This window comes from Hyperolius riggenbachi, chromosome 9 (genome assembly GCF_040937935.1).
Source record: "Hyperolius riggenbachi isolate aHypRig1 chromosome 9, aHypRig1.pri, whole genome shotgun sequence".
Classification (NCBI taxonomy): Eukaryota; Metazoa; Chordata; class Amphibia; order Anura; family Hyperoliidae; genus Hyperolius; species Hyperolius riggenbachi.
Window position 1 is genome coordinate 218843076 of NC_090654.1, and position 12268 is coordinate 218855343.

The 12268-nt window shown below is 47.6% G+C and overlaps 1 protein-coding gene across 1 annotated transcript in view; it reads left to right on the plus strand.

Moving 5' to 3' along the window:
* Positions 1-12268, plus strand: part of LOC137531888 (putative N-acetylated-alpha-linked acidic dipeptidase) — a 217217-nt gene that overhangs the window by 32675 nt on the left and 172274 nt on the right. Inside the window, exons 4-5 of the mRNA XM_068251892.1 lie at positions 6381-6506; positions 6584-6758. Of these exons, the coding sequence (XP_068107993.1) occupies positions 6381-6506; positions 6584-6758 (301 nt within the window). The remainder of the gene's footprint in view (positions 1-6380; positions 6507-6583; positions 6759-12268) is intronic.

Consider the following 12268-nt stretch of genomic DNA (forward strand, 5'->3'; position numbering starts at 1 on the left):
CCACCTACCTACGTGAGCGCACGCAGTGTCACTGCACCCGTTCACGGTACCTGTGTGTGTGTGACAGCTGCACATTTGCAATACCCATCACTGCATATACCTACCTTTTGTTTAGTGCACCCACCTACTTACGTGAGCGCACGCAGTGTGATATTTAATACCACCAGTCACTGTACCTGTTCACGGTACCTGTGTGTGTGTGTGTGTGTGTGACAGCTGCACATTTGTAATACCCATCACTGCATATACCTACCTGTTGTTCAGTGCACCCACCTACCTACGTGAGCGCACACAGTGTCACTGCACCTGTTCATGGTACCTGTGTGTGTGACAGCTGAAAATTTGTAATACCAGTCAGTACCTGTGTGTCCTCACTCTGTGTAATATACCACTCCGTGCATACCTGTTAACTGCACCTGTGTGACAGGTGCACATTGTATTGTAATACCAGTCCCTGCATATCTTTTACTGCACCTGTGTGACTGCACATTGTATTAGTCAAGTCAGTGCATACCTTTTACTTCATCCCCCCCCCCCCCCCCGATATGGACAAAACAGGTAGAGGCAGAGGCAGGGGCAGACCCAGAGGCAGGCCACCCTGCAGGTCTGTTCGAGGTCATGCTGATGTGATTTCATGCGGCCCTGGCCCAAAGTACAGTGCTCAGAAAAAGGCACGTCCTATCAACTTCCAAGATTGTCAGGACGTGGTTGATTATTTAACACAGAACACCTCATCTTCCGCAGCCACCAGCGCTACTACAAGCACCACATCCGCTGCATTTGACACTTGGCAGGAATTATTTGGTGGGGAATTAACTGATTCACAGCCATTATTGTTACAACAAGATGAAGGCGCTAAGCAAGTTACACCACCTCATATGTCTGAGTTAGGCGACACTACAGGCGTAACGTGTGAGGAGGAGGAGGATGAAGTACCTGCTGTTGGTGCAGTTTATGAGGTGTCTGAGGCAAGTGAAGCTGGAGAGGATGATTATGATGATTATAATAATACGGATGCCACGTGGGTTCCTAATAGACAAGATGACCAAGGGGACAGTTCAGAGGGGATGTCAGAGAGGAGTAGGAGGAGGCGAGTTGCTGAAAGAAGCAAGGGGAGCTCATCTTCAGAAACAACTGGTGGCAGTGTCCGGCGCCATGTATCGCCACCTATGGACAGCCAGCCAACATGCCCTACAACGTCAGCTGCTGAGGCCACCATAGTGCTCCCACTCCAGGGGGGCTCAGCGGTTTGGAAATTTTTGTGTGTGTCTGCCTTAGATCAGAGCAATAGCATCTGTTCTCTCTGCCCCCAAAAATTGAGCCGTGGAAAGGCCAACAGCTGCGTAGGGACAACTGCCTTACGAAGGCACATGGAGAATAGGTACAAACAACATAGGTCCTTCAGGTGCATCATCTTCAGCCTCTTTCTCCCTTGCACCTTCACAATCACAGCCACCCTCCTTCACTCCGCCTCTCACCTTGAGTGGTTCCTGCTCCTCTGGCCACAGCAGCAGCCAGGTGTCCGTGAGGGCAATCTTTGAGCGGAAGAAGCCAATGTCTGCCAGTCACCCCCTTGCCCAATGTCTGACAGCTGGCTTGGTGGGAAATGTTAGCTCGCCAGCTGTTACCATACCAGCTGGTGGACTCTGAGGCCTTCCGAAATTTTGTGGCCATTGGGACACTGCAGTGGAAGATATCAGGTCGCAATTATTTCTCAAAAAAGGCGATACCCAAACTGTACCATGAAGTTGAGAGGCAAGTGGTGTCATCTCTGGCACACAGCATTGGGTCAAGAGTCCATCTGACCACGGATGCCTGGGCTGCCAAGCACAGTCAGGGCAGGTACATTACTTACACAGCCCATTGAGTCAACCTGGTGACCGCTGGCAAGCAGGGAGTACGTGACTGCGACACCTCCATGGCTTGCAGGCAGGCCTGCTGCCACCTCCTCTCCTCCTGCTACATCCTCTTCGCTGTCATCCTCCTCCTCCTCGGCTGAGTGGCAGTTCCACTCTACTGGTGCTGCGATCTCCTCTCTAGCTACACAGCCCCAGCTCCCCAGGGCCTATGCTGCATGCCAGGTACGATGGTGTCACGCCATCTTAGACATGTCTTGCCTCAAAGCGGAGAGTCACACTGGAGCAGCTCTCCTGGCTGCTCTTAACAAACAGGTGGATCAGTGGCTGACCCCGAACCAGCTGGAGATCAGCAACGTGGTGTGTGACAACGGCAGCAATCTCATTTCGGCTTTGAATTTGGGAAAGTTGACACATGTACCCTGCATGGCACATGTGCTGAATCTCATAATTCAGAGATTTGTGCGTAAGTACCCAGGCTTACAGGACGTCCTAATGCAATCCAGGAAGGTGTGTGGGCATTTCAAGTGGTCTTACACGGCCATGGCACGCTTTGCCTATATTCAGCGGATAAACAACTTGCCGGTGAGATGCTTGATTTGCGATAGCCTGACTAGCTGTAATTCAACCCTCCTGATGTTCGACCGCCTGCTACAACAGGAGAAAGCCGTCAAACAGTATCTCTACAACTACAGTCACAGGACACAGTCTGGGGAGATGGGGATGTTCTGGCCGAAGTACTGGACACTCGTGCAAAATGCCTGCAGGCTCATGCGGCCGTTTGAGGAGGTGACCAACCTGGTGAGTCACAGTGAAGGCGCCATCAGCGACTTGATCCAATATGCTTTCTTCCTTGAGCGTGCCGTGCGTAGAGTGGTGGATCAAGCTGTGGAGTAGGGATGGTCGGAATGCCAATTTCCGATTACGCGGTAAATCCGCATTCCGTCATGTACCGATTACCGATTCCGCTTTCCGCTACCAATTTCCGCATTCCAAGGCGGAATTTCCGCCGGAAATCGACGCAATTCCGCCCGACTTTAACATCGATTTTCTCAAACACTATAAGGTCTTTTTGAAAACTGAAGATTCTTTTTAATAAACCCTGAAAATTTGGTGTTTCTAGGACTTACGGGGGCTTTGCTATTAACTGCTAAAGTCGGCGGATTTTTACTGAAATGTAAAATGCAGAAAATAGGCAGATGTAGACTTTCTGCATTTAACATTACCGTAAAAATCCGCAGACTTTAGCGGTTAATAGCAAAGCCCCCTTAAGTCCTAGAAACACCAAATTTTCAGGGTTTATTAAACCGAATCTTGTGAACAAGATGCAAAAAAAGTTTTCAAAAAGACCTTATAGTTTTTGAGAACATCTATGTTAAAATCGGGTGGAATTTCCGTGATTTCCGGCGGAAATTTCCGTGATTTCCGGCGGAAATCCGCCTACGGCACTTGCATTACCGATTTCCACGTTCCGATGCGGAAATGCAATTTCCGATCGGCATTTCGGAAATTGCATTTCTGCGGAATCCGAATGAGCATCCCTACTGTGGAGGAGCGTGAACAGGAACAGGAGGAAGAGTTGTGTGATCAATTTTCATCAGAACCAGATGTTTCCTCAACACCTGCGGCAGCACAGAGGGGGGAGGTTGAGGAAGAGTCGTGTGGGGAAGAGGAGTCAGATGATGAGGAAGGTGTTGTTTTGGAGGAGGAGGCAGAAGAAGAACCGCAGCAGGTGTCGCAAGGGGCTTGTGCTGCTCAACTTTCCCATGGTATTGTTCGTGGCTGGGGGGAGGAGGAGAACTTACCTGATGTCACTGAGGAAGAGCAAGAGGAGAGGGATAGTACGTCTGCATCCAACTTTGTGCAAATGGCGTCTTTCATGCTGTCCAGCCTGTTGAGTGACCCCCGTATAAAAAAACTCAAGGGGAATGAACTGTACAGGGTGGCCACGCTACTAGACCCTCGGTATAGGCACAAAGTGGCGGAGATGTTTCCAAACCACCAGAAGGCAGAAAGGATACAGCACTTGCAGAACAAGCTGGCAACAATCTGACAAGTTAGCAACAATCCCCTATGAAGAGGTGGATTAGTCCAAAACCTGTCACTTCTGTCAGATTTCTACTACCTACTGTAAGTGACAGCAGCATAGGAGAGAAGTAATTTATGGCTCATTTTACTCTGGAAAAAATGTACTTATTATTTGTATATGTTTGCACATATTTTACATTTTACAGTTTTTCGCTGTAGTGCCCCTTTAAGGATGATGTCACAGCACAACGGAATAAAGGTACCACTGCCAGTAATTCTTCTCCCATGTCCACGCAGGCAAGGACAGGACGCTCCAGCGATTTCATGGTGATGTTGGATATGCGGATATTCTTTAGTCCAACGCCTCGCCTTAGCCCTTCTGGATCCACCCTCCACCAACGCCTGGACCGGCAGGTAGCCGACTACCTGGCCTTAAGTGTGGATGTAGACACTGTGAGCAGCGATGAACCTTTGGACTACTGGGTGTGCAGGCTTGACATGTGGCTAGAGCTGTCACAATTTGCCATCCAACTTCTGTCTTGCTTTGCCTCAAGCGTCCTGTCAGAAAAGACCTTTAGCGCAGCCAGGGCCGGTTCAAGTAACAATTGGGCCCTAGGGCAAAATTAGCCTGGGGGCCCCCCAACAGACATTCCCGACCAAAAAGCATCATTAGAGGCCCTTTGTTGCAGCCAAATTTCCCTCCTGGGCCCCTGAGCTGGCTGCTGACCCTCCCCCAATCACCTCCCAACTTAACAGACTCTGCAGAGTCCCTGGGGAGCAACAGTTAAGATGGGAAGAGACACCTTGGGGGCCCCTACAGGCTCTGGGGCCCTGGGGCAATTGCCCATTTTTTTGAGCGCAGCTGGAGGCATTGTCACTGAGAAGTCGCCTAAGTCACAAAAGTGTTCAGTACTGACTAAGTCAGTCCCCGCACACAGCATCTCTGCCTGCACGCTGTGTGACTGCCTGCCCCATGACTAAGTCGCTCCCCACACAGCATCTCTGCCTGCAGGCCGCTTGACTGCCTTCTCCGCCACCAACAGGGTCCAGGACTCCAGGCGGATTCCTGAATTTTTAAGCCCGCTGCTAGCAGCAGCCGCTATAATAATTTTTCTGATGCGTGTACATGCCTGCCTAATTTTTCTGGCTGCACTGCAGCTGCAACAACAAAACAAAAGGCATGTACATGTGTCAACTCCACTTCGTGATCGTTACCTTGCTGCGGTGAAGGGGCTTGCATATCACAATGAAGCAATGACCGCCGGCTATATGAGTGTCTCGGGGGGGGGGGGGCTAATAAGGTCATTGCTTCATTGTGGACAGACCAAATTCGATCAGCTGGACAGTCACTGTTGCTCTGCCATTGAGCTACCTCAGCTCAGCGACCATATGGGCTTGAAAACCGCCATGGCCTGCACTCTGGCCATGGTGTGCACCAGTCCAGCATGGCCGTCACTGCACAAACAGCTGTTTGCAGTGCCTTACACTGGGAGTTTGGTCTGTCAGTGTGAAGCAGTACTCTAATTACACTCCCTGATTGATGTATACACATGCAAGATGTTTTAAAGCACTTTAAGCCTCCAATTTAGCATGCAATGTGATTTCTGCCCTTAAAACGCTGCTTTGCATCAAATTCAGATTTTTCCCCGGGACTTTTGGCGTGTATCCCACTCCGCCATGCAAAAACTCAGATGTTAGACCCCTTGAAACATCTTTTCCATTATTTTTGTGGCCAGCATAAATGTTTCTAATTTTCGAAGTTCGCCTCCCCATTGAAGTCTACTGCGGTTCGCGGAACTTCGTGCGAACTGAACTTTTTGCGGAGGTTCGCAAACCAAAAATCGGAGGTTCGAGCCATCTCTACTGGGGGATAGTTATCACTGTCCAGCTTCTCCTTATGCTGCTGAAAGATTACCTCTTTGTGGAAGCACTGCAGCTCAGCAGATTTTGTTCATCATTAAGAGACTAAGCTGTAGCTGCAGTGCTTTCCAAAAAAAGTTAATCTCTCAGCAGAGGGAGGTGGTGGGGGAGGTCAGGTGATCTGTGTGATCAGGGAGAGTGGTTGCTGTCCACTCCCAGTTTCTTTTTGACTTCTTCATATATGGGTGATGACTGGATGGGGTAGTATCCTCTCCGTGTATGAGCACAGCCACACTGCATAGGCATGGAGAACGGCCGTAGCTGTGCAGAAAGATGGAACCCCTCCTGCAACAAGTGTATCTTGATCATGATGTTCAAACCCATAACAAGTGTAGTCACAAAATAACTTTATCTAGATTATTATGGATGACTATATCGGAAGGAGGGAAGGTTAATAGTCGCGGCCCCCATAACTCTGGGCCCACCTGCGGTCGCATGAGCTGCTGCCCTATACTTATGCTCTTGTTTACTATCTTATACATTTAAAAAAAATGAAATGCTGAACTTTATATTGCAATTTAATGTGAACAGATAGCAGCGATTCATTCTTAAGATGCTAACATTTTGTTCTCGCAGGGAGACCTGGTATATGTTAACTATGCAACTGTGGAAGATTTTTACTATCTGACCAGGAATCTGTCACTCAACTTAACAGGCACTGTGGCAATTGCTAGATACGGAAAAATATACCGAGGTGACAAGGTCAGTACAGTGAAATAGGCTGGAGCCTTGCAGCAGTATGAAAGTGATAACTGATGACTGTACCAATCCTCCTCCAGGTCAGCATTGCTGCAGAGTTTGGTTGCGCTGGGATGATACTATACTCTGATCCAGCAGACTACGTCTTTGGTCAAGTATATCCACATGACTGGTGGCTACCCGGCACAGGAGCACAGAGAGGATCAATTTATAGAAAAAATGGAGATCCACTGACCCCCAACTATCCATCAATCGGTAAGATATATACAGTCTGTAAATGTGGTAATAGTTCTGTTGTTGTGTAAAGAGTCTTCAAATCTAATCATACAAAGCACTACAACGACTTCAGAAAAAAAACCTGCTAAATTGCTTCAAATAAAATAAATTGTGATAAACAATGCAATCTGAAGATTACCATTACTTGAAACATTAGTCTTATAAATCGGTTCATCTGAAGATTAATGGACCACTATTGCGAAAAAAAGTAGTTCTCAGGGTTTTCTTTGTTTTCAACAGCATTTCCTGAACAGCAGTTGCAAAGTCTAACTGACAAAATAGTATGCAAGTGATTAGGGAGGCTGGCTGGTATCTTACTATTTTGACAGTTAAACTGATGTTCAGGAAATGCTGTTAAAAACAAAGAAAACACTGAGAATCCCCAAGAGCGGATGGACTGGCCCAAAACATGTCGGTTCTGTCAGATTTTAACTGCCTACTTTTTCATGATAGTGGTCCTATTAAAGTAGCAGCAGAGCATTGTACCTTGTTAGCAATCGTTAAAAACAAGAAGTTTTGAATCAGCATGAAGAAGATGATAAACATGCAAATTGATCAGCATTCAGCAAATGTTATGGTATAGCTTTATAATTAGGCCACAACACAGATGTCAACAGGAAAGGGTAGCAGGGAGGTTTTTGCCTCCTGGTCCCTTTGCATCCTCTAAAATTGCCCTGCTTTAGCTTTAAGGGCTATACTACATAGCCACTGCTAAGAGAAAATGGAGAGTGCTTCTTAAAGTGTACCCGAGCCAAAGCTCAGGTCAAAAAGGAAAAGCTTGCCTATGAAGTGGGAAGACACTGGATCCTGTAGAGGCTCCCCATGGCCTTCTTCTGATCCCCTGTAACCGATCACGGACCCCGCCAAAAATGTTGCCAAAAGCTTGTCAAATATGGCCCTCCTCTTCAAGCATGAGTGCAGTCGCACTTGCGCAGTCAGCTGGAGCTGCTCAGCCGCGCTTGTGCTTGAAGAGGTGCATGGCCCAGATCTTCCAGAGGGTCTATAGGATCGAGAGGCTTCCATTTTCTTAGGGAAGTATTTCTTTTTGGACCCAAGCTTTGGCTTGTGGTGGTTTGTTTAGCCAATGCTACTTTTCTGCTACCGAGCAAAAAATCATTTGCCATTGGTTCCCAGCAAGTTGTCATCGTGTCACATTTTCAAACTGCTCAAACGCAGCCATCATGAACACTACATGCAGCATCCAAGACAAGATGACGGGATCTACTGGGGCATTTATTCGAAAAGATGCAAAAAGCTATATGCGTTGTTTAAAGAATGCTTCCATTCATTTCAATCGAATAGGGGTTGTTCACTTTAAACGTTGCTTTTGTTGCCCGCTGAAAGTATCCCCTGAGAACCCTGAGAATCCACCTCCTTCCACACATAGGACTTGATTAAAGCGGACCCAAACCAAACATTTTTTTTTTATGAAAAATATTTAGTTGCACCACTCTGACACATACAAAGATAAATAAACACTCCTTCAAACCTATGAGCATTTCAGTGCATGCTTTTCACCCTTCTCTTTTCATTACTAGGGTTATACAGGTGGCAGCTATTAGCAATTCCTCCATTGCTGGACACCACCTACTTCACCGTTTGCCGGATTTTGTCTCAGCAATATGAAAGGAAGGGAGGGGTTCCTCCAATAAATGTAAAATAACTTATATTTGTCATCATGCAGCTGAAAAAAGGCTGCTATTTATTATTATAATTTAGAAAATAGATTTTATTTCTGAAATATTGTATTTTTAATTTGGGTCCACTTTAACTAAACCGTGATAACTCATATCACGGCCGTTTTCGCGTTTGCGCGCGACAGCGAATTTGTGCGCACAATCACGAATTGGCCGTTTTCACGCGCAAATTCGCGAACGCGTGAAAACGCCCGTGATATGTGTTATCACGGTTTAGTGAATTAAGCCCATACTGTCCACTCACAGAAGATGCAACATGGAGGTAGAGGCATGTGGGAAGTCATGCTCATACACATTGTGTTTCTGGTCAGGACAGCAGAAAGCAGGAGGACAGGAGTGGCAAACAATGGGGACAAATAGGATAGCACATCACCTTATCACTCCCAACGGCCGTACAATGAGGATGGGGATTCTTATTGCACTTCAGTCTGCATTGGATGGCACTGTATCAGGGCATTTATAAACAGCTGTACAGCTCTCATTTTCTGCCAGCTATCCCAGTGCAGCCCTAAATATCTTTCAGAAGTCACAGTGCAGCCCCCAATCTCTGTTAGCAATCACAGTGCAGCCCATAATATCCTACAGGAGACACAGTGCAGCACTCAGTTTCTGTCAGCAGTCACAGTGTAGCCCTCACTTTCTATCAGCAGACACAGTGCAGCCTTTAAAGTGAACCTCCAGACTAAAAATCCACTCAGCAGCACTGAAAAGGCGTGGTGTTTCTTTAACAGTTTCACAGAACTTTGTTTTTCTTACCCAAGCCTCATTTGTAGCTGCACAGAAGAAAACTGCCTGGGCATTTTTCCCCTGATGCTGTGCAAAGCATGATGGGATTTCTGATGTTGTTGTTCTCCTTCTGCTGTTTTGATGCAAATTAGTTTTTTTTTTTAATTTTGAGTTTGAGATTTTAGGCCTATAGCGCGCAGCTGGGAGGGGTGATCAGGACACAGGACAGTTTGAACTGTGTACCTTGCTCCCTGTCAACAAAAAAGATGGCTGCCTCCATGAAAAAGATGGCTGCCCCCACAAAATCACAAACATCTGCCTGTTCTTTTAAAACGGGGTGGGTAAGCGATTATATTACCGATCTATTTTAATTAACATAACTAATGTAAATTAATGACAGTATGTTTGTTTAGGCTGAAGTTCCCCTTAAATCTCTATTATCAGTTTCAATGCAGCCCTCAATCTGTCAGCAGTCACAGTACAGCCCTCAATCTCTATTAGCAGTCACAGTGTAGCCCTCAATCTCTATCAGAAGTCACAGTGCAGCCCTCAATCTTTGTCAGCAGTCACAGTGCAGCCCTCAATCTCTGTCAGCAGTCACAGTTCAGCCCTCAATCTCTGTCAGCAGTCACAGTACAGCCCTAAATCTCTATCAATAGTCACAGTGAAGACCGCAATCTCTGTCAGAAGTCACAATGCAGCACTCATTCTATGTCAGCAGTCAAAGTGCAGACCTCGATTTCTGTTGGCAGTGACAGTGCAGCCCTCAATATCTGTCAGCAGTCACAGTTCAGCCCTCAATCTCTGTCAGCAGTCACAGTTCAGCCCTCAATCTCTGTCAGCAGTCACAGTGCAGCCCTAACCTGTCAGCAGTCACAGTGCAGCCCTCAATCTCTGTCAGCAGTCACAGTGCAGCCCTAAACTGTCAGCAGTAACAGTGCAGCCCTCAATCTCTGTCAGCAGTCACAGTGCAGCCCTCAATCTGTCAGAAGTCACAGTGCAGCCCTCAATCTCTGTCAGCAGTCACAGTTCGGCCCTCAATCTCTGTCAGCAGTCATAGTTCAGCCCTCAGTCTCTGTCAGCAGTCACAGTGCAGCCCTCAATCTCTGTTGGCAGTCATAGTACACCACTTGAACTTTCTCACCAGTCTCAGTGCAGCCCTCAATCTCTGTCAGCAGTCACAGTTCAGCCCTCAATCTCTGTCAGCAGCAGTCACAGTACAGCCCTAAATCTCTATCAATAGTCACAGTGAAGACCTCAATCTCTTTCTGAAGTCACAATGCAGCACTCATTCTATGTCAGCAGTCACCGTGCAGCCCTCAATCTGTCAGCAGTCACAGTGCACCCCTCAATCTCTGCCAGCAGTCACAGTGCAGCCCTCAATCTCCGTCAGCTGTCACAGTGCACCCCTCAACCTCTGTCAGCAGTCACAGTGCAGCCCTAATCTGTCAGCAGTCACAGTGCAGCCCTCAATATTTGTCAGCAGTCACATTGCAGCCCTCAATCTGTCAGTAGTCAAAGTGCAGCCCTCAATCTCTGTCAGCAGTCACAGTGCAGCCCTCAATCTGTCAGCAGTCACAGTGAAGCCCTCTAACTCTGTCAGCAGTCACAGTACAGCCCTCAATCTCTGTCAGCAGTCACAGTGCAGCCCTCAATCTGTCAGCAGTCACAGTGCAGCCCTCAATCTCTGTTGGCAGTCACAGTACACCACTCTAACTTTTTCACCAGTCACAGTGCAGCCCTCAATCTATGTCAGCAGTCAAAGTGCAGCCCTCGATCTCTGTTGGCAGTCACAGTGCAGCCCTCAATCTCTGTCAGCAGTCACAGTTCAGCCCTCAATCTCTGTCAGCAGTCACAGTTCAGCCCTCAATCTCTGTCAGCAGTCACAGTGCAGCCCTCAATCTCTGTCAGCAGTTACAGTGCAGCCCTAATCTGTCAGCAGTCACAGTGCAGCCCTCAATCTCTGTCAGCAGTCACAGTGCAGCCCTAATCTGTCAGCAGTCACAGTGCAGCCCTCAATCTCTGTCAGCAGTCACAGTGCAGTCCTCAATCTGTCAGCAGTCACAGTACAGCCCTCAATCTCTGTCAGCAGTCACAGTTCAGCCCTCAATCTCTGTCAGCAGTCACAGTGCAGCCCTCAATCTGTCAGCAGTCAGGCCTAGTGCACACCAGAGCAGTTCGGCAGCGTTTTTCGATCCTTTTGTGGATGTGGAAACGCTTGGGTAATGTATTTCAATGGGCTGGTGCACACCAGAGTGGGAGGCGTTTTGCAGAAACGCATACTCCCGGGCTGCTGCAGATTTTGGATTGCGAAGGTGTTTCTGCCTCCATTGTAAAGTATAGGAAAAACGCAAACCGCTCTGAAAAACGGCAGTTCAGAGTGGTTTTGCAGGCGTTTTTGTTACAGAAGGTGTTCAGTAACAGCTTTACTGTAACAATATATGAAATCTACTACACCAAAAACGCTTCACAAAACCGCAAAATGCTAGGTGAAATGCTACAGAAAAATAAGAAAAAGCGTTTCAAAATCTGCTAGCATTTTGCGGATGTGCTAGCGGGTTTTGGTGTGCCCCAGGCCTCACAGTGCAGCCCTCAATCTCTGTCAGCAGTCACAGTGCACACCCCAATCTCTGTCAGAAGTCACAGTTCAGCCCTCAATCTCTGTCAGCAGTCACAGTGCAGCCCTTAATCTCTGTTGGCAGTCATAGTACATCACTTGAACTTTCTCACCAGTCTTAGTGCAGCCATCAATCTCTGTCAGCAGTCACAGTTCAGTCCTCAATCTCTTTTAGCAGCAGTCACAGTACAGCCCTAAATCTCTGTTAGCAGTTACAGGGCAGCCCTCAATCTCTGTCAGTAGTCGCAATGCAGCCCTCATCCTATGTCAGCAGTCACAGTGCAGCCCTCAATCTCTGTTGGCAGTTACAGTGCAGCCCTTTCTCAGCAGTCGCAGTGCAGCGCTAGATCTCTGTCAGTAATCACAATGCAGCCCTCAAACTCTATCATCAGTCATGGTGCAGCCCTCAATCTCTATCAACAGTCGCAGTGTAGTCAATTCACTCACTG